Here is a 22418-nt window from a genome sequence, read left to right on the forward strand (position 1 = left end):
TTGTAAATTCTCCGTGTACATCCAAACTAAACTCTGTTGTTTTTCCATGTGATATAATATATATGGCTATATGCATAATTTGTATATAGTTAGTTAGTTATATTTACGTAGTGTATGTTTATTGAAGTGGATAACCTTTGGGAGCTGTATGCAATGAAATTTCATTTTACTGTATGCTGTTTATTGTATATTCAAAGTGATAATAAAGTTAGTCTAAGTTATTATTATTATTATTTATTAGATTTGTATGCCGCCCCTGTCCGAAGACTCGGGGCGGCTCACAACAGTAATAGAAACAATATAACAGTGAAACAAATCTAATATTAAAATAAAACGTATCTAAAACCCCAGCAATTTAAAACCATACAACACATACATACCAAACATAAAATATAAAAGCCTGGGGGAAGATGTCTCAGTTCCCCCATGTCTGGCGATAAAGGTGGGTCTTGAGTAATTTGCGAAAGACAAGGAGGGTGGGGGCCATTCTAATCTCTGGGGGGAGTTGATTCCAGAGGGCCGGGGCCACCACAGAAAAGGCTTTTCCCCTGGGAGCCCGCCAAAGTTCCTGGTTCCCAACGTGGAGCGCAATTTGATTTTTGAGGGGGGCAAATGGAACCTTGTTTAAACCAAATTAATGGCCTTTTATGCTTCCTCCATGTGGGTAGTTCACTTTTTGAATAGTAAGAACTATATGTCATGGAGATGGGGAGCATCAGGATTTGAGAGATGCTTAGGTGTGGCATGGCCAAAAAACGGCTGGGAACCACTGGTCTAAGTCTCATACCAAGCTGTGAAACTGATTAGCTTTGAGTCAGAAAGCACAATTGCAATGATTTCTCACTTAGTGACTGCTTCAGTCAGTAACTTAGTTACAGATCCCATTTGTGGCTGAAAATAGATGAATTAGAACAGTGTTTTCCAACCTTGGCAACTTGAAGATATTTGGACTTCAAGTTGAAGTCCAAATATCTTCAAGTTGCCAAGGTTGGGAACACTGCATTATATACCTGTATATATTCTCTCTTAAGTTTTTTGTAAGAATAGGAAGAATCATATGGATTAATAGAGCTTTTAAAGTTGTATTTACAAGTTTTGCTTGTTTGGAGATGATTCACCATAATCCAGTTGTGATGTATAACAAAGTATATTTTAAAATTATAAATTCACACAAACATTTTATAAGGAAGATTGAATCTTTATTGGTTGAGGTTTTATATTTTTAGAGGTATACCTGAAATAAATGCATGCCTTTGGCTGTGACGCAACATACATTTTTTTCCTTTTTTGGTATTTTCAGGTTATGAAGTTACAACAATGGAAGAGGCCTGCAAAGAAGGCAACATCTTTGTTACTACAACTGGATGTTCAGATATTGTTCAGGGGAGGTATTTATCTTTTTAGCTATGACCAGTGTGGCTCTATGTGATATTAAACAGAGATGCAGAATATTTCAGAAGTTGAATTGCTGACATAATTTCTTTGATGGTTTAATTATCTTATTCTCAGTGCTATTTACTCCCAACACAAACCATTAGATTTTAGTTGATGAAGTCCGAGAGTCAGTCTTCTAAAAAGGATTTCAATAGTTCTGCATACCAGATAGACCTTGTTTAACAATCGTTTACAGTGATGACAGTGATGAAAAAGTAACCTTATGATCAATCCTTGCATTACAACCTTTGCAGGTATATGAAATAATGCTAAAGTAAAATCATAAGCACAGTTGCAATTTTACTTAGTGACTGCTCTGCTTAAAACCAAGTTGCCCATCCTAATTGTGCTTGATAAACAAGAACTATCTGGGTACTAAAGATATATGATTTTGTTTATGAGTTTAGTTTCTTCTGTCCTAGCTTAGAGTTGAGACACTCACACAGATGTTTGCAGCAAACTATTACCATATTTTTTGGAGTACAGTGGTACTCCAAAAGTTCTACTTAAGAACTTAATTTGTTCCGCGATCAGGTTCTTAAGTACAAAAGTTCTTAAGTAGAAGCAATTTTTCCCATAGGAATCGAAGTAAAAGCAAAATGCGTGCAAACCCATTAGGAAAGAAATAAAAGCTCAGAATTTGGGTGGGAGGAGGAGGAAGAGGAGGAGGAGGAGGACAGTCGCTGCTGAAGGAGGAAGGTAAGGTGAGGGGAATCAAAAAAATTCAAAAACTTTAAGACTTTTAAAAAAAAGAGGGACTCTGAGGTGGCAAGGAGGAGCACGCACCTCCCATACACCCGGCACAAGGCAGTCTCCCATTCACTGTGCCAGAGAGAGAAACTCAGGCTCCTGCTGTTGCTGCTACATGCTGCCTCTTCATTCCCATGCTGAAAGGCTCCCCCCTCCTCTCGCTCGCTCGCTCACTTTGTAGCCGGCACCTTTGCTTCACTGTGGTGACTCCTCAGTTTGGCTGAAGTCGAGTTGATCTGGCTAGGGTGAAGCGCCCCTTTTGTCTTTCCACGGCCAGACACTCTGGGAGGCAACCTCGCGCCGGGTGTATGGGAGGCCACGCGAGGGACTCTCCACAACAAAGTGGTTTATTCCCTCTCCAAGCATCCAAAGAAAGGAAAATGCTCTGTTCGCTCTGGACTGCCAAAGCCTTCTCAAGCGCCACCAAAAGGCTCCTCTGGCAGCCCAGAAAAGCCCGAGATGGCCGGAATTAAATGGGGAATGGCAGGAAACTGGCCGGGCCTTCATGCCACTCTCAAATTTCCTGGGAAACTTTTCCAGATTTGGGTTCTTAAGTAGAAAATGGTTCTTAAGAAGAGGCAAAAAATCTTCCACATCCAGTTCTTATCTAGAAAAGTTCTTAAGTAAAGGTGTTCTTAAGTAGAGGTACCACTGTATAAGATACACCAGAGTATAAGGTGCACCTTTGTTTGAGGGAAGAAAAGCAAAGGAAAAAAATCTTCCTCCCAGCAATTTGCCGCTCAGCAAACAGTACAGATGATATACATTGTTTGCTGTATATTTCTGTACATGTATGCCTGACCCATAGAAATAGCAAAGAATTGGAGAAATGTATATTTTGGCAGTACATTAATACCAGAAAGTTTTATTAAATGTAGTCACACTAACTCTTCCCAGTTATTTAAATAGATCTACTCCAAACATGACTAAGTCAGGGTCTAACTCAGCTGTCTTAATACTAATCTTAATACAACAACAGGCACTGATACATTTCAGACTATACTTGTATAGATGCTGTTAAAATTGGTGTGGATTTCTGGAAGTATAGTTATTCTCTGCTCTTTAAAAGAAGATATAATACCGCTGGGCCTCTTCAGATCAAGCATTGATTTTAAAAGGTTTCTTCATATTGTTGTCTAGAACAGTGTTTTTCAACCAGTGTGCCGTGGCACACTAGTATGCCGTGAGACATGGTCAGGTGTGCCGCGAAACTCAGAGAGAGAAAGAAAACAAGAGAGAAAGAAAGAAAGAAAGAAAGAAAGAAAGAGAGAGAAAGAAAGAGAGAAAGAGAGAGAGAAAGAAAGCAAGAGAAAAAGAAAACAAGAGAGAGAAAGGAAGGAAGAAAGAGAGAGAGAGAGAGAAAGAAAGCAAGAGAGAGAGAAAGGGAGAAAGAAAGAAAGAAAGCGAGAGAGAGAGAAAGCAAGCAAGAGAGAGAGCAAGAGAGAGAGCAAGAAAGAAAGAGAGAGAAAGACATAGAGGGAGGGAGGGAGGGGGGGAGAAAGAGAGCAAAAAAGAGAGGAAGGAAGGAAGAGAGAAAGAGGGGTGGAGAGAGAGAGAAAAAAGAAGGGAGAGAAAGAGGGAGGGAGAGAGAAATAGAGCGGAAGGGAGGAAGAGAGAGAAAAATTTTTGTCCAAACTTTTTTTTAGCCCCCCCCCCCCAACTCAAAAGTGCCCCAGGATTTTGTAAATGTAAAAAATGTGCCATGGCTCAAAAAAGGTTGAAAATCACTGGTCTAGAACAATAATAAAGCAGTCTTTTAAAAATAAGTCTGATAATTTGAACATTCTACAGACATATTGAAGGGCTACCAATTTTTTTACTACCATACTGCAATGTTCCCTCTAATTTTTTTTCGGTGTGGGCGGAAAAGTATATTATCTGAGCGACAGTCCCTTTGGGACTGGGCGGCACAGAAAAATAAATAAATAAGTAAGTAAGTAAGTAAATAAAGAAAGAAAGAAAGAAAAACATTCCCTTCTTTTTTTATTAAAAGAAATTAATAATAAAACCAAACCAAAATCTATTACTATTATTATCTTCTCTTTTTCCATCCCTGTCTCCTCCCCCCTTGTGTGTGTGTGTGTGTGTGTGTGTGTGTGAACTCTTGAACCATTTACAATTAGAGGTGAGCTATTGGAAATGGTTCAAGAGTTCACACACACACACACACACACACACACACAAACGGCTGGGCGTTTTTCTCTCTGTTATTATTTGGGTGCTTTTTACCATATGCTTTAAATCAAGAGTCATTTCTCTCTCTTTCTCTCTCCCCCTCTTGCACTCTCTCTCTCTCTTTCTTTCTCTCTCTTTCTCTCTCTCTTGCTTTCTTTCTCTCTCTCTCACTCTTTCTTTCTCTCTCTCTTGCTTTCTTTCTCTTCTCTCTCTTGCTAGCTCTCTCTCCCCCCTTTCATCTCTCTCTCTCTTTCTCTCTTGTTTTTTCTCTCTCTCTCTCTCTATTGCTTTCTTTCTCTTCTCTCTTGCTAGCTCTCTCCCCCTTTCATCTCTCTCTCTTTCTCTCTTGTTTTCTTTCTCTCTCTCTATTGCTTTCTTTCTCTTCTCTCTCTTGCTATCTCTCTCTCCCCCCCTTTCTCTCTCTTAGCAGCGGCATTGGGCAGTAGCCCTGGGGCGGCGGCAGGGTGATCAGCTGTGAGGCGGCAAGGGGGCTGCGAGAGCGCTTTCTCCGAGCGCTTCAGGAACGCTTGCCGTGCCTCTACTGCAGCCCCCTTGCTGGAAGTCTGGGACAAAAGCGCTCCCAGCGAATGGGTTGCGAGAGGGGCGGGGCGGGCATTCCTGAAGCCCGCGGAGAAAGCCCTCTCTTGCAGCCTCCTGGCTGGCTGGCAGCGCTTTCATCCCGCAGCCGCCACCGCCGTGAGAGAAGTCGTGCCCCAAGGCAGGAGGCGGCGGAGGAGGAGAGGGGGCGGATCGGGCAGGCGGGGGGCAGGGCTGAGAAGCCAGGGGCGCGTTTGGCCGGAGGCACCGTGGGGGAGGCAGGGGCGACCGCGGCTCCCTTTCCTCCTACTGCACCTCCCCCCACCCCCCGCGGGCTGGCAGGGGGATGGGGAGCGCGCGCCCATAGAAAAGGGCGCGCGCGGGGTATTTTGGGGTGCGCGCGCACAGCTTACAGGGAACGGTGCCATACTGTGGGCGTGGCTTATGCAGGACATCCTGCATTTTCTTTCAACATCTTTCAGTGCAAATTGAGTGCTCTGGGGTGGAGCACCATTTTCACTACCCCACTGCATTTCCCCCCCATCCGGGCAGCAGCCCATCCCTGCAAATATAGTTATTGGCTTATCTTCGTGCATCCAGTTCAGCAGAAAATAAAAATCTTCCTCTCCGTTGAAGCCTAATTGCTTCATTGCTGGGGGTCGGGAAGCTGATAATGGGTTGCTTGGCTTAGCAGGCTCTGTTCTGTTTGCTGCAAGAAGTTGAATTTCTGGGAGGCAGAGGCCAAAGTGTGGGAGTGGCTGGGTGAGACTTCATTTGGTATATAAGATGCACCCAAGTTTTCATCCTCTGGGGGGGGAGGGGGATAAAAAGTTGCGTCTTATACTCCAGAAAATATGGTAACTAATAGTGGAGACATCCATCATTGCAAACTTTGGTGGATTTTCTTATTGCCAGACATCTGGAAGTCTTCAAAGTCCAGTTCTTTGGGTGCCTGCCTAGTTACTGTCCCTGAAAAAGATCTCCCTGTTTCATTTCAGGCATTTTGAACATATGAAAGATGATTCCATTGTGTGCAACATTGGGCACTTTGATGTGGAAATTGACGTGAAATGGCTAAATAAAAATGCTATGGAGATTGTAAATATCAAACCCCAGGTTAGTGCATCTACTCCAAGTTCTATCTTTTAAGGTACACAGAAAAGTATATGTATTAATAATTGTACCAGATTGTGAACAGCCTGAGAAAAGAATGAATGGAAACATAGAACAGCTTTTGTCATAAACGGCGATTTAATCCTGATGAAGAGAAATCTGGAAAGAAAACTTTTAAAACATTCAAAGAGGCTCCATCTTAATGAACACATTATAAATTAACATGGGAAACACGTAGTAAAATAATATAATTTCTGCAAGCAAGCAACCAGGCTCAGGAAGTTCTACAGTTTAACCCTGAGCTACATAGATTCTCTTCTATTGGATCTTGTTGCAATTTCTAAGATTCTGTATTTATCCAAGAGTAGCATAAAAATTTTTGTACTGAAATCTGTTTTATTCTTGCTTTCCTGAGCTTGCCCAGTTACGCTAATGGTTTACCATCCTGTGATTGAGAATTCTGATGCCCAAGCATCACAAAACATCAAATTACTTCAGTTTTTTTGGCCAAGTGATTTAACCTTTCGAAAATCTAACTTAAATGCATTACAGTGATCCCTCGATTTTCGTGGGGGTTGCGTTCCCAGACTGGCCGCGAAAGTCAAATTTCTGCGAAGTAGAGATGCGGAAGTAAAAACACCATTTTTGGCTATGGACAGCCAAAAACTACCCCCGCACACCCTTGTCCAAGGTCGCGCAAGGAGCCGGGCTTGAAGTTGGGGGTGGGGAGCGATGAAAGTGCGGAGGCCGGCAAATATTGTTTTGCATGTCGGCCTCCCCCAGCGCCTCCGGCCCCCTCGCCGCTACCCCCCCGCGTCCCCAATCCGCCCCTCTCACCAGCTTTCTTGGGGCACACGTCCTCCTGCAGCAGCGCTGGCGGCTACGGCTTCTCGTCCTCCTCATTCGGCTGCTAGCCGCTCTGAGCACTTTGAGAATGCCCGCCCCCCCCCTCTCGCAGTCCCTTACCTGAGAGTGCTTTCGTCCCAGCTGTCAGCGAGGGGGCTGCAGGAGAGGCGGGGCAGGCGTTCTACCAGAGAGAGAGCAACAGACAGCGAGATAGAAAGGAGAGAGGGAGAGAAAGAGAGAGAGAGAGAGAAAGAGCAAGAGGGGGGGAGAGTGGAAAGTAGAGAGAGAGAAATGATAGAAAAAAGGAGAGAAAAAAAGAGAAATGAGAAAATGATTGAAGCAGAGAATGACAGGAAAGAGAGAGAAAGAGAGAGAAAAGTGACTCTTGGTGATGACGTATGACATCATCGGGTGGGAAAAAACATGGTATAGAAAAAAAAACCGCGGAGTATTTTTTAATTAATATTTTTTGAAAAACTGTGGTATAGCCGTTTCGCGAAGTTTGAACCCGCAAAAATCGAGGGATCACTGTATAGCAAGTTGAGGAAGCATCTTTTTCTAGTTTAATTTGTTGCTAGTTTAATCCCAGTTGGCACAAGCTGAGTTTATTGCGGTGACTGCTTCATTGTTGTGTTCCTCTGTTGAAGCTTTCTAGCTAGAGTTGCTATCTCCTGCTGTGATTAATACTTTTGGGTATCATATAGCAAATCCTTATCATATTGAGCTACTGTTTTTCATTTATTAATAGGTAGCTGGAAGCCTGGTGTCTTTCAGAAACACATTTTTTCAATATTTTTTTTTAATGGAGACATTTTCTAGCACAGTTTTGAAACAGTCCAGGTACTAAGATAAATAATTCAAGGAGCACATCAAAAACATTTCTTATCCCTTCATGTAGTTTGATTTTAAAACTCTCCCCATCTTCCTTAAATTCCTGAACATCATATGCAAGCAAGATGTCACATAATTTTTTTGCAATTAAAGGAAAGCACGATTTTGATAAGAACCAGCGCCTTGGCATTCCTAAGGAAAATGTTATTCTGTTCAGATTGGTTCTTTGAGCTTTATTCCAAGGTGCTTTCTACTCAGAGGTTGCCTTTGAACAAAATAGCCTTTGAACAAATAGCCTTTGAACAAAACACTTTGCTCAAACACTTAAAATTGTCTTTTTAAATTTGAAAATCAAACACATCTCCCCTGGTATTTGATATTAAGCAGATGTCCAAGATAAAGTCTGGTAATTATTTCTTGTATCTCAGAAGTTAGGAATGACTTGGCCAATTCTTAACCATAGTTTAGTTGTTATAAGGCTACAGACAGTAATGCTATAGTGAACATATCTTTAGAAACATAGAAACATAGAAGTCTGACGGCAGAAAAAGACCTCATGGTCCATCTAGTCTGCCCTTATACTATTTTCTGTATTTTATCTTAGGATGGATATATGTTTATCCCAGGCATGTTTAAATTCAGTTACTGTGGATTTATCTACCACGTCTGCTGGAAGTTTGTTCCAAGGATCTACTACTCTTTCAGTAAAATAATATTTTCTCATGTTGCTTTTGATCTTTCCCCCAACTAACTTCAGATTGTGTCCCCTTGTTCTTGTGTTCACTTTCCTATTAAAAACACTTCCCTCCTGGACCTTATTTAACCCTTTAATATATTTAAATGTTTCGATCATGTCCCCCCTTTTCCTTCTGTCCTCCAGACTATACAGATTGAGTTCATTAAGTCTTTCCTGATACGTTTTATGCTTAAGGCCTTCCACCATTCTTGTAGCCCGTCTTTGGACCCGTTCAATTTTGTCAATATCTTTTTGTAGGTGAGGTCTCCAGAACTGAACACAGTATTCCAAATGTGGTCTCATCAGCATTCTATATAGCGGGATCATAATCTCCCTCTTCCTGCTTGTTATACCTCTAGCTATGCAGCTAAGCATCCTACTTGCTTTCCCTACCGCCTGACTGCGCTGTTCACCCATTTTGAGACTGTCAGAAATCACTACCCCTAAATCCTTTTCTTTTGAAGTATTTGCTAACACAGAACTGCCAATACAATACTCAGATTGAGGATTCCTTTTCCCCAAGTGCATTATTTTACATTTGGAAACATTAAACTGCAGTTTCCATTGCTTTGACCATTTATCTAGTAAAGCTAAATCATTTACCATATTACAGATGCCTCTAGGAATATCAACCCTATTGCACACTTTAATTTGATAGGATTTTGTTAAGTCTGTATATAACCAATGTAAAATTCTGTAAAAGAAAAGACCTTGTAAATACTGTTTAAACTATGAATAAACCTTGGCCGCGTCTGATTGGCTAAGACGCACGGCCGTTTCTTTTAGGCGCGAGCCTTAAACGTATAAAAAGGGCTGTTCTGACACTGACAGCTCAGATGCGTTCCTTGCTGAAGTCACTTCGAGAGAGCTGAATAAACGGAACCATCTTGTACTCCTTGTCTGAGTCTCATTCATTTCACTGGCGACGAGAGAACGAAGAATCCACGAGTCAAGCATGAATCACCTCCAGATCGGCCGGGCTCCCGACTACTTCGACCCCGAGAAGTCGTCTTGGGACGCCTACATGGCGAAATTTGAAATCTTCCTAGAAGCGGCAGGAATGGGAGAAGCTGAAGACGACAGGAAGCGGGCGATCTTCTTGAACTATTGCGGGACTGAGATTTTTGACCTCGTCCAAACGCTCACCGACCCGCTTCCAGCTAAATCCGTTCCGTGGGACGACCTCCAAGCAAGACTTGCAAACCACTTCAAACCAACGAAGCCTGCCGTAGTCTACAGACATCAATTTTCCAGGATGACCCAGCGTGAGTCTGAGACAATCAATCAATTCGCCACGAGACTTCGCACGGTACTGTCAAAGTGCAAATTTGACAGCCCAGAAGCTCGCCTCACAGACGCTCTGATCTTTGGGATGAAGAATGCGACGGTCCGAAACAAAATCCTGACAGAGGACGACCCAACGCTTCAGTCAGTCATCAAGCTGGCTCAAACAGCCGAAGTAGCTGACGCGGCCGCCAAAGAACTCAAGGAACACGAAAAGAAGGAGACCGTCTCCAAAATCTCCGTTGCTGTTTCCCGCGCCGAAACCACAGATGACCTCAGCCCAGCTGCCACGGACGACGACACCTGTCTCCTGCTGAAAATGATATGTCCATATATGGAGAGACGAAGGGGGTTGGATTCTATCATGTACTTTATTATATAAATGTACCCTTATTCCTTGTTAAAGATCGCAAAGTTCTTATAACTTGCGGTCCTATATATATATAGTATTGTTGATTTATTCAAACTTGAATAAATACTTTTTATTTTTTAATCAGAGCTCTGTATTTCTGGTTTTTATTCATTGTGCACGTTTTAGAATTTTTATAACAATTATTCATAAATATCTTAAAAGTGAGATACCCTAACGAAAATTTGCAAAGGATTTAAAAAAACATAAATACAATAACTTTCTAAACATTATTAACAATCTTAATTCTAAAAACTCTGTTTATACATTATGTTGCAGATTACATGAATATTAATTACTTTAAAAAGTGGCCCAAGAGAGGAACTTTGCTATAATTTTATCATGTCCTGATGAGATAGCAGCATTCATTTCTGAAATATATGTGCTCTTTGTCAGCTTTCTCAATGTAGCGCAATGTAGATGGATGGGATAATTCCAAGTCTCTCTCCTATAAATTGGGAATTGTATGGTAGGCGATGCATTAGGGAAGTTATTGGTTAGTTGCTTAGTTGATTAAAGTTTATTGCATTTAAGTTTAAGTTTTATTGGATTTATAAGCTGCCCAACTCCTAACGGACTCTATAAATAATAAAAAGTATACAACAATGAAACATTATTATACAAGCTGATACTGTTTTACTGAAAGAGTAGTAGGTACTTGGAACAAACCTCCAGCAGGTTGGTAAATCCACAGTAACTGAATTTAAACATGCCTGGGATAAACATATATCCATCCTAAGCTAAAATACAGGAGATAGTATAAGGGCAGACTAGTTGGACCATGAGGTCTTTTTCTGCTGTCAATCTTCTATTTTTCTATATTCACTGCATTTTTGACAAGACTTGTCTCTGCAGGTCTCTTGTTATAGAAATAGTAAACTTTTGTATTATAAGATCCTTGGTATATTGAAATAGGACAGATCTCAACAAAGAATTTAAACAGATGCATTTTAAGATTAATGTTTTTTAGATTAATAACATTCTTAGACCTCAAGGTTATATATTATTTTGTACTGTATAGATGTCATCTACAACATCAGATTCAGATTCCAGGGGAGATAAGTGATTGCAGGTTTATCTCACTGAAGTTATAAAACCTGTGGAGAGCTGTTGCATCTTCACTTGAATAAATAGTTGATTTATTTCCCCCAGCTCTTGGCTCTGAAAATCTGATTTAACTATTTTTGGTGTTACAAATTTAACATGCTTTAACTTTGCTTAGTAAGAACACTTGTTACTTCAGCTAATTCTATACAATGTACATTTTAATTACTTTAAAATAATTGTGTATTTTTAATTTAGTTACCATCTTAGTTTGTTTCCGAATCTTATTTAATAGGATAAAGTATATCTCAGAAATGAGCAATATATTTGCTAAAGCTGTTCAGTTTGGTTAAATATTTTCCACAGAATGAATACTTGTATACAGTTACAGTACCGCATCATGTGAAAATAATTTCCCTGTTTTTCACAACTCACACAGCATTTATTTTTTGCAAATTTTAATTCATTTCAGTCTGTCATGCCATCTGCTTATAATTTTGCAATTTTTAGCTTAAAATACCCATTTAAATATAAGCATTGTGGTTCAGAATAGATCATTTGTTCCATACTATTTCTTTCATCATCATACTTTTCCGCATTTCATCTTTTAGCAACTGCGAAATACATATTATGTTTTATGTTAAACTTCCATTATTTTCATATTGGTCTGTTGGCTCATTGATTAGAAATGAGTAGAATGTCAAGGAATATCTTAAATTGATTAGACATAATGGTAGTAATCAAATTCTATTACAGAGTTAAACATGCCTATGCCTATGGGTTATGCCAAGAAACTGAAGTTCTTGTAGAGGAGGAAGCGAAAAGTTGTGATGTGATGAAATGTATAGCCAAAAGTTCCATTCCTTTATACTAAACATAGTAATGCCCAGTGTTCTGTTAGTGGATATTAACTAATATGTAAATATGTGTGGGTCTGGAAGTGATGCTTCCTAACAAAACAAAACTAAATATCTCCGGGACCGCCTTCTGCCGCACGAATCCCAGCGACCGGTTAGGTCCCACAGAGTTGGCCTTCTCCGGGTCCCGTCGACTAAACAATGTTGTTTGGCGGGACCCAGGAAAAGAGCCTTCTCTGTGGCAGCCCCGACCCTCTGGAACCAGCTCCCCCCGGAGATCAGAACTGCCCACACCCTCCTTGCCTTTCGTAAAGTTCTTAAGACCCATCTCTGCCGTCAGGCATGGGGGAACTGAGACATCTCCCCCGGGCCTATACAGTTTATACATGGTATGTTTGTGTGTATGCTTGCTCTTAATAATGGGGGTTTTAATGTTTTTTAAATTATTAGATTTGTTCTTACATTGTCTTTGTTATTGTTGTGAGCCGCTCCGAGTCTATGGAGAGGGACGGCATACAAACCTAATAAATAAATAAATAAATAAATAAATAAATAAATAAATAAATAAATAAATAAATAAATAAATAAATAAATAAATAAATAAATAAATAAATAAATAAATAAATAAATAAATGGTTGTTATAGAATAGAGTAGAATAGAATTTTATTGGCCAAGTGTGATTGGACACACAAATAATTTGTCTTGGTGTATATGTTCTCAGCGTACATAAAAGAAAAAGATACATTTGTCAAGAACCACGTGGTACAACACTTAATGATTGTCATAGGGGTCAAATAAGCAATGAAAAAACAATCAATATTAATAAAAATCTTAGGATACAAGCAGCAAGTTACAGTCATACAGTCCTAAGTGGGAGGAAAAGGATGATAGGAATGATGAGAAAAACAAGTAGAAATAGAAGTGCAGATTTAGTAAAAAGTCTGACAGTGTTGAGGGAATTATTTATTTAGTAGAGTGATGGCGTTCAGGAAAAAACTGTTATTGTGTCTAGTTGTCTTGGTGTGCAGTACTCTGTAGCGACATTTTGAGGGTAGGAGTTGAAACAGTTTGTGTCCGGGATATGAAGGGTCAGTAAATATTTTCCCCGCCCTCTTTTTGACTCGTGCAGTATACAGGTCCTCAATGGAAGGCAGGTTGGCAGAAATTGTTTTTTCTGCAGTTCTGATTATCCTCTGAAGTCTGTGTCGGTATTGTTGGGTTGCAGCACCAAGCCAGACAGTTATAGAGGTGCAGATGACAGACTCAGTGATTCCTCTGTAGAACTGTATCAGTAGCTCCTTGGGCAGTTTGAGCTTCCTGAGCTGGCACAGAAAGAATATTCTTTGTTGTGCTTTTTTGATGATGTTTTTGATGTTAGGTGATGTAAATTATTATTATTAATTATTTTAGATCTTGAAATATGATAGAATCTAGAAATTTGAAGGTCTCTACTGTTGATACTGTGTTGACTAGTATTGTGAGAGGTGGAAGGGTGGAAGGGTTTCTCCTAAAGTCTTCCACCATTTCTGTGGTTTTGAGTGTGTTCAGTTCTAGATTGTTCCGGTCACACCACAAAGATAGTTGTTCAATCTCCCATCTGTATGCAGATTCATCATTGTCTCGAATGAGTCCGATCACTGTTGTATCGTCTGCAAACTTCAGTAGTTTAATAGATGGATCGTTTGAGATGCAGTGTAATGATGCAGTGTATAGAGCAGTGGTTCTCAACCTTTCTAATGCCGCAACCCCTTAATATAGTTCCTCCTGTTGTGGTGACCCCCAACCATAAGTCTAGCGCCAATTCTTCCAACAGAGCTTTAAGCTGATTAGCAGGAAGGTCAAAGACACCTCCACTGTAAATGCCTGATTGGTCAGATTGTAAAAATACTTTCCAAGGTGCCAGAATAGAAATTTGTCTTTTCCCATGGTCTTAGGCGACCCCTGTGAAACAGTCATTTGACCCCCAAAGGGGTCCCAACCCCCAGGTTGAGAACCACTGTTATAGAGAGAAGAGAAGTGGTGAGAATACACAGCCTGTGTGTGTGTGTGTGTGTGTGTGCGGTAATTGTACATGTATCTGATGTGATTTTTCCTAGCTTCACCTACTGCTTCCTGTCTGTTAGGAAACTTCTGATCCACTTACAAATGTGTTCAGGTGCCGCTAGCTGATTTAGTTTGGTTAAGAGAATGTCCGGTATGATGGTGTTGAATGCTGAACTGAAGCCTACAAAGAGGACCCTAGCGTAGGTCATTGGAGATTCAAGATGTTGAAGGATGTAGTGTAGATCTATATTAATTGCATCATCTGTCGATCTATTTGCTCGGTATGCAAATTGCAGGGGGTCTAACAATGGATCAGTGATGGTTTTCAAGTGGAACATCACTAGCTTTTCAAAGGTTTTCATAACTACAGATGTTAGAGCAACTGGTCTGTAGTCATTCATTTCCTTGATGGAGGGCTTCTTCGGCACTGGGATGATAGTAGAGCGTTTGAAGCAGGAAGGAACATAGCACAACTCTAGTGATTTGTTGAAGATTTGGGTGAAGATGGGGGCCAATTGGTCAGCACAGACTTTTAAGCAAGCAGGAGTTTTCTTGTCTGGGCCTGGTGCTTTTCCAGGCTTCTGTCTGTGAAATAGATCTTTCACTTCCTTTTCGGTGATCACTAGGGGTTGTAAACCCAATGGGATGGGTTCAGTTGTAGAAGATTTGACTGTTGTTGGTGTGTCTGGGATGGAGGTTGTGCAGATAAGTGGTTGTGGTTTCTTTTCAAATCTGCAGTAGAACACATTCAGGTCATCTGCCAGTTGCTGATCTCCTTCAGCTTGGGAAGGTGGTTTTCTCTAACCGGTGATGTTTTTGAGAGTTTTCCACATGTTTGCTGGTTTATTTGTTGAGAATTGATTCTTTAGCTTTTCAGAGTAGTTCCTTTTTGCTGCTCTGATCTCCCTTGTTAATATATTTCTGGCCTGATTGTACAGCATTCTATCACCTTTTCTGTAGGCTTCCTCTTTGGAATGACGTAACTGCTTGAGTTTGGCTGTGAACCAAGGTTTATTGTTACTGTATATTTGAAAGTTCCTGGTTGGTACACATAGATCTTCACAGAAGCTAACCTATGATGTTACAGTATCTGTGAGTTCATCTAGGTCTGCAGAGGTGTCTTTAAAAATATTCCAGTCTGTGCAATCAAAGCAATCCTGTAGCTTTAACTTTGCTTGGTCAGCCCAAGTCCTCACTGATTTAATTGTTGGTTTTGTGGCTTTAAATCTTTGTTTGTAAGCAGGTACAAGGTGAATCATGCAATGATCAGAGTGGCCCACAGCTGCTCTTGGTAAGGACCGGTAAGCATTGTTTACTGTTGTGTAGCAATGGTCTAAGATATTATTTCCTCTGGTGGGACAATTTACATGTTGAAAGTATTTTGGTAGCTCATCTCTTAAGTTTGCCTTGTTTAAATCTCCCAAAATAATGGCCAGTGAATCAGGGTATTTGGCTTTAACCTCCATAATCTGATCAGCTAGGGTTCTTAGTGCCTTTTTTACAGATGCTTGCAGAGGGATGTAAATCACAGATATTAAGAAAGAATGAATCTCACGAGGAGAATAAAAGGGTTTGCAATTAATAATTAAAGACTCCAAGTTTTCATCACAAAATTTTTGTATAATGGTGATGTCTTGAGACCAGCTGTTGTTGATATATATACATAAGCCTCCTCCCTTTTTCTCCCCTGATAATTCTGCATTCTGATCTGTACGAAAAATCTGAAAGTCCGGTATATGCATACTATTATCATAAATTTCCTCGTTTAACCAGGTTTCAGTAAAGCATAGGGCAGATGCGTGTGAAAATCAGAATTGCATCTATTTAAAAGCAGTATTGTAAATGTTTCCATTAAATTATGGCTCCCCCACCTATAAGAGTCCCTTTTCCCACCAAATTCGTTCAGCTTAAATTTGCTAATTTATTTTCTGCAGAAATTTTATAGTTTTATAGTTGGCTTTCCCCAAAATTTCCTTTTGGAAAAACTCAACTACTGAAATAAAACGACATATGTGGGGGATACTAGTGAGGGCTTCTATTTGATATAGTTTTGGTAGAGCAGAATCTGTTCTGCTTTAAATTGGTGTGTGTGTGTATGTGTGTGTGTTTACAGGAAATATGGGAAACCTTTTATCTGATTAATTTTCAGTTGTCACAGCCAAGCATCCTGAACATTGTAGAATTTGCCTCTTCTTAACATTCTTCTGTTTGTATTATTAAGACAGGTCCTTTAGCCACTTTCCTTCTGGTGTATTGGGAGCTACAAAATAATAATGATTCTTGTGTCCTTGCGCCTGAATACTTGGTGTAATGAAGAGGCATCTTTTCTTGTACTTCTTATTTTCATTGTTCCAGATGGAATATAAAGCTGTAGGCATTCCTGACCAAAAGTGTAATTCATGGCATCAGTACAAATTCAGATTCAGCTGTGCATTTTTTGAGATGAATGTCTTTCAAAAATATTTTATTTTATCATTTCCCATCTCAAATTCATTATCCTGGGTGGTTAATAGTGTTAAAAAATTAAGAGTTTGAATAAAACAGAAAAACATAAATAGCAGTTTGGGTAAAAACACCCCTCAGTCGCAAGTTTAAAAAACCAGTGTATGGGCCCAATTCCCCCCCTCCTCCTGCTATAATTGATCCCCCCCCCCCAATGAAAGACTTAAGTCTGAAAGGCCAACAAAGTCAAGGACAATTAGATTTCTAAGGGGAGAGTATGATATTTCAAAAGGCAATTCTCTTCAATTATGTCCCAGCATCACAACAGAAAAGCCTCTGTTTCAGGACCACCCTACTAATGGTACTGTTCCTTATAAGAAAGAGCCCGAAGCATGCCTCTTCTGTCAAACCTAATGAGATGGGAAGAAGACATAATTAGAGGTGATCTCTTAAATAACCTGAGCCCATGCCGTGAAGGGCTTTGTAGATTCCAATCAAGACCTTGTGTTTTTAACTTCTACATTTCATTAGGGATAGATAAATAGAATTCCTTGGTGGATCAAGCTAAGACTTTCTCTGCTATCTTGAGTGTCTCTGGAAATGATTGGATGTTGTAGTCTATTTCATTACTGTGGTGAGGCTTCTGTTTTATAATCCACTGTAACTTAAGAGATATGGGCAAGGGAAGTCAAAAAATGTAAACGTTTGCAAGGTCAAAATTTGCTATTTCAAGATTATATGATAATTACTTTTCAGATAATTGATCTAAAAGAGGGAGAGAAAACTAAAAGTTTCCAAGTTAAAACTTAAACTTAAAAGTGCTGGGGGAACATGTGATGGACATGTGGGGTGGGGGCTTGAACTTTCTTTTGGGTGTGGAGAACGGGAAGCTTTCAGATTTAGGTTTTCCCAAATATGCCAATTTCTAATAAAATGGAACTTTGAGGAAACTCAAGACTTGGAGTTTTCTTTCATTGAGGGTGTTACCTGGAACCCTGACATTTTCACTAAGAATATTTTTACTCATGTCAGAGGCTTTAGATCTTCCCAATATTCAAATTTACAGACTAGATATATTTTTTTCACATTAAAATCTGTTCATCTCAAGAATTTTTTTGCATAGGAACATTTCCTGATTCAGAATTTTCTGGAAATCCCATTATTTTGTCAAAAATAGACTTTGAAGGAAAATCTCCACAGTAGAATATATGTACAGAGAAGAAGCTTTAGTTTCTTTTACTGAGTCACTGCATTCAGCAATAAAAATACATAAATTGGTGGGTTCTAAGTCAGGGATGTCAAATTCATGGCCCGCGGACCAGATGCGTCACATGTTGGCCACACCCAGGCCCGGTTTAGTGGGTGGGGAAAATGTCCTGATATATGTGATGCCGCCATGACAACGTGAGTTTGACACCCCTGTTTTGTGTGTAGAACTGTCGGGCTGGATCAGGATCATATATTAAGTTTCAATTCAAAGATTTATAGCTGAAGCCTATGCATAAGAATTTAGTCAGCTCAATGCTAAATTGTTCGCAGGTCAATGGAATTCAAGAAGGGTTGTACTTTATGGCAATCTAATGACTAAGCTGATGATTTGCTTAACTCCCTCCCCTAGTCTGCCTGCTTTTCTTCCACAAGAACATGTCCAAGAACCTAGCTACCTTGATATACTAAAGAGACTTTATATTTTATCTTGATTTTAATATACAGTGATACCTTGTCTTACAAACGGCTCGTCATACAAACTTTTCAAGATACAAACCCGGGGTTTAAGATTTTTTTGCCTCTTCTTACAAACTATTTTCACCTTACAAACCCACTGCCGCCGCTGGGATGCCCTGCCTCCGGACTTCTGTTGCCAGGGAAGCGCCTGTTTTTGCACTGCTGGGATTCCCCTGAGGCTCCCCTCCATGGGAAGCCCCGCCTCCGGACTTCCGTGTTTTTGTGCTGCTGCAGGGCAATCCCAGCAGCGCAAAAACAGGCGCTTCACTGGCAACAGAAATCCGGAGGTGGGGTTTCCCAGCAAGTGGAGCCTCAGTGAAATCGCAGCATCACAAAAATACAGAGGTCTGGAGGTGGGGTTTCCCATGGAGGGGAGCCTCAGGAGAATCCCAGCAGCGCAAAAGCGGGCGCTTCGGCTGGCAAAAGGGGTGAACTTTGTGCTTGCACGCATTAATCGCTTTTCCATGGATTCCTATGGGGAACATTGTTTCGTCTTACAAACTTTTCACCTTAAGAACCTCGTCCTGGAACCAATTAAGTTTGTAAGACAAGGTATCACTGTATTACTTTTACATAAAATGCAGTGAAAAAGATTATCAGGAGATTGAATGGTCAATATACTTTTCCTTGTTTTGCAATATTGCTTAAAAAGATTCGGTGTATCGTTTCAGTTCATCCCAAAAATGGTTGTGATGCATCCTCTGGAAGTCCAGTAATGCCCTTCTTCTTTCCAAAAGAGAAAAAAAGAAGTCCTGAAACATTTTGTTTTTTGCTTTCATTCAGGTGGACCGCTACACACTGAAAAACGGGCATCATATTATACTTCTGGCAGAGGGCAGGCTGGTGAATTTGGGGTGTGCCATGGGACACCCCAGTTTTGTTATGAGCAATTCGTTTACCAATCAGGTGTTGGCACAAATAGAACTTTGGACAAATCCTGGTAAATATGCTGTAGGAGTACATTTTCTGCCAAAGAAGGTAAGCGTGCGGATTAAAAAAGGAATGATATGTTTTAGCTGAAATAGATAATTTTTAATCCAAAGAAAATGTGGGGAAGATAAGCCAACCTTATTTTCAGAACTGATTAAATTCTGTAAAGCTCAGCGGTCACATAAATAGCTCTTCTCTAGGATATTCTGTCCCCAGTCTGGTGCTTCAGAGCTTCCAAGAGCAGACCACCACTATCATTGAGTCCATCCATCTTTGCTGATAGATAGCCTTTTGCTTTTTTAAAAAATTATTATTATTATTATTTATTAGATTTGTATGCCGCCCCTCTCCGAAGACTCGGGGCGGCTAATAACAATATAAAAAGACAATGTAAACAAATCTAATATTAAAAACAATCTAAAAAAACACAATTTATAAAACCACTCATACATACAAATATTTTATTTTATTTTTTATTTTATTTATTAGATTTGTATGCCGCTCCTCTCCGCAGACTCGGGGCAGCTCACAACAGCAATGAAACAATTCATGACAAATCTAATAATTTAAAAACATTTTTAAAAACCCGTTATTAAGTAGACATACACACAAACATACTATACATAAATTGTATAGGCCCAGGGGAGATATCTCAATTCCCCCATGCCTGGTGGCAAAGGTGGGTTTTAAGGAGTTTATGAAAGGCAAGGAGGGTGGGGGCAGTTCTAATCTCCAGGGGGAGCTGGTTCCAGAGAGTCGGGGACGCCACAGAAAAGGCTCTTCCCCTGGGACCCGCCAAACAACATTGTTTAGTAGACGGGGCCTGGAGAAGGCCAACTCTGTGGGACCTAATCGGTCGCTGGGATTTGTGCGGGAGAAAACGGTCCCAGAGATATTCTGGCATACCATTGTATCCAACATTATAGACTTCTTCTACCTTAAATTTGTGCGGCAAAGTTATCATAACATGCTAGGCCATTTTTAAAATGTATTTTATTAGATTTATAGGCCGCCCTTCTCCTCACGGACTCAGGGCAGCTTACAAAAGTAAAAAAGAAGGTAAACAAGGTAAAAATAGAATACAATAAAAACATTAGAAAAAATAGATAAAACCCACTATAAGAACAATCAATCATCCTTCATTCATATCGATGGCCAGAACGGAACTGTCACTCGCGGCTTCCAGGCCTGCTGGCATAAATGTGTTTTTAATGCCTTTCAGAACGGGAGAAGGCATACGCCATAACATAAACTATAATAGCTAATCTAAACCAAGTAAACCACATTATGTCTTAGCATGTTTTTTGAATCCGATCAATATGATGTTAAGCCATAAGGTCATAAGTTACTGAACTTGAACATGTTGGATTGTTTCTCTAGGTCTATCCTGAAATTCAATCAGATTCAAAAAAGATTTTCCATTAGTAAAATGAACTGATGATTTGCTTAGGTAGAAAAAGATAGGAGCGAATTTTAAAACTTTCCTGAACAATGCTGCAGTAATGGAATAGACCAGGGGTGTCAGATCTGTCGCGGCAGTCATCATTTGCTAAACTGGGTCTGGGCGTGGCCAGCACATGATGCTTCTGGCCTGCAGGCTACAAGTTTGACACCCTTGGAATAGACAATCAAACTATACAATGTAAATCAGAGACTCTTCCATTAAGTTTTAAGTAAAGTTGGCTGTATTCACGGTCATTTTCCATTGGCCTATATCAGTTTTTATATAATTTTCAGGAAAGGTGCTATGATATATTGGGGTATGCAATTCTGCAGCCTAATTTTGGTAGCCCCAGAGCATGTTGATATTGTGCTATCCGTCCTTAAAAAGCACTCCAATTTTCCTTTAAAAAATGAAGGCAAAAAATAAAATGAGAGGGGATTCTCCTCTTCACTGCGGCAACAATATTTAATTATTGGCCCGCAGGGTTCAGAGGATGATATTTTTAAAAGGATGGCTAGACACGGAACAGAGATAATTGAGAAAACGGTTGTTCTATCCATGTGGTAAAATCTGCACATTCACCTGGCAGATATGCAGACCCACCCAGAGGTGGTTTGCAAGAGGCTTTACATAGGATTTAGCAAATTCAAGCAGCAGCAGCTAGAATGTTTGTGCGCAAACGCATGCTCAAAGCAATCCCAAATTCCTGTAGAATTTATCTTCTACTACTACTACTACTACTAGTAATAATAATAATAATAATAATAATAATAATAATAATAATTATTATTATTATTATTATTATTATTATTATTATTATTATTATTATTATTATTATAGAGAAATTAGTGAAATACGAAGATCTAAAAATCGAGTTGCAACGACTCTGGCATAAGCCAGTGAAAGTGGTCCCAGTGGTACTTGGCACCCTGGGCGCAGTACCAAAGGATCTCAGCGGACATTTGAAAACCATCGGAATTGACAAAATCTCCCATCTGTCAGTTGCAAAAGGCCGCTTTACTGCGATCGGCAAACATAATTCGCCGCTACATCACACAGTCCTAGGTGCTTGGGAAGCGCCCGACTGGTGATGAAATACGAAATCCAGCATAGTGATCTCGTTTGCTGTGTTGTACTGACATAATAATAACAGTAATAATAATAAATAACAATGATGGTTGTTGTTGTTGTTATTATTATTATTTATTAGATTTGTATGCCGCCTCGGGGCGGCTCACAACAGCAATAACAATACAATACAATACAAATCTAATATTAAGAAAAATAAGTTAAAACCCATTACAGTATTACTAAAAACAATCAATACTACACAATCACACCACACTCAAATGCTACAAGTCAGAAGGGGGGGGATTAGTCCCCCCATGCCTGGCAACATAAATGGCTCTTCAACATCTTACGGAAGGGATGTCACACTCGCATCATGATAGTGGTGTCATGTGATGTATCGAGACTTCCCCCCCTTCGCAAAACCAGGTGTAGGTGTGGCCAGCACTTAACACATCTGGCTAGTGGGATGGGAGTTTGACAACCCTGATCTACAATGAGTTCCAAATCATTATGATCATTAATGATGCACGAATCCCAGCGACCAGTTAGGTCCCACAGAGTGGGCCTTGTCCGGGTCCCATCAACTAAACAATGTCGTTTGGCGGGCCCCAGGGGAAGAGCCTTCTCTGTGGTGGCCCCGGCCCTTTGGAACCAATTCCCCCGAAAGATTAGAATTGCCCCCACCCTCCTCGCCTTTCGTAAACTTCTTAAAACCCACCTCTGCAGTCAGGCATGGGGGAACTGAG

The 22418-nt window shown here is 40.2% G+C and overlaps 1 protein-coding gene across 1 annotated transcript in view; it reads left to right on the plus strand.

The window, feature by feature from the left end:
- AHCY (adenosylhomocysteinase) overlaps positions 1-22418 on the plus strand; it is a 57653-nt gene that overhangs the window by 33871 nt on the left and 1364 nt on the right. Inside the window, exons 7-9 of the mRNA XM_070744865.1 lie at positions 1301-1388; positions 5895-6012; positions 19011-19205. Coding sequence (XP_070600966.1) covers positions 1301-1388; positions 5895-6012; positions 19011-19205 — 401 coding nt within the window. The remainder of the gene's footprint in view (positions 1-1300; positions 1389-5894; positions 6013-19010; positions 19206-22418) is intronic.

The sequence above is a fragment of the Erythrolamprus reginae genome, chromosome 3, assembly GCF_031021105.1.
Source record: "Erythrolamprus reginae isolate rEryReg1 chromosome 3, rEryReg1.hap1, whole genome shotgun sequence".
Taxonomy (NCBI): Eukaryota; Metazoa; Chordata; class Lepidosauria; order Squamata; family Dipsadidae; genus Erythrolamprus; species Erythrolamprus reginae.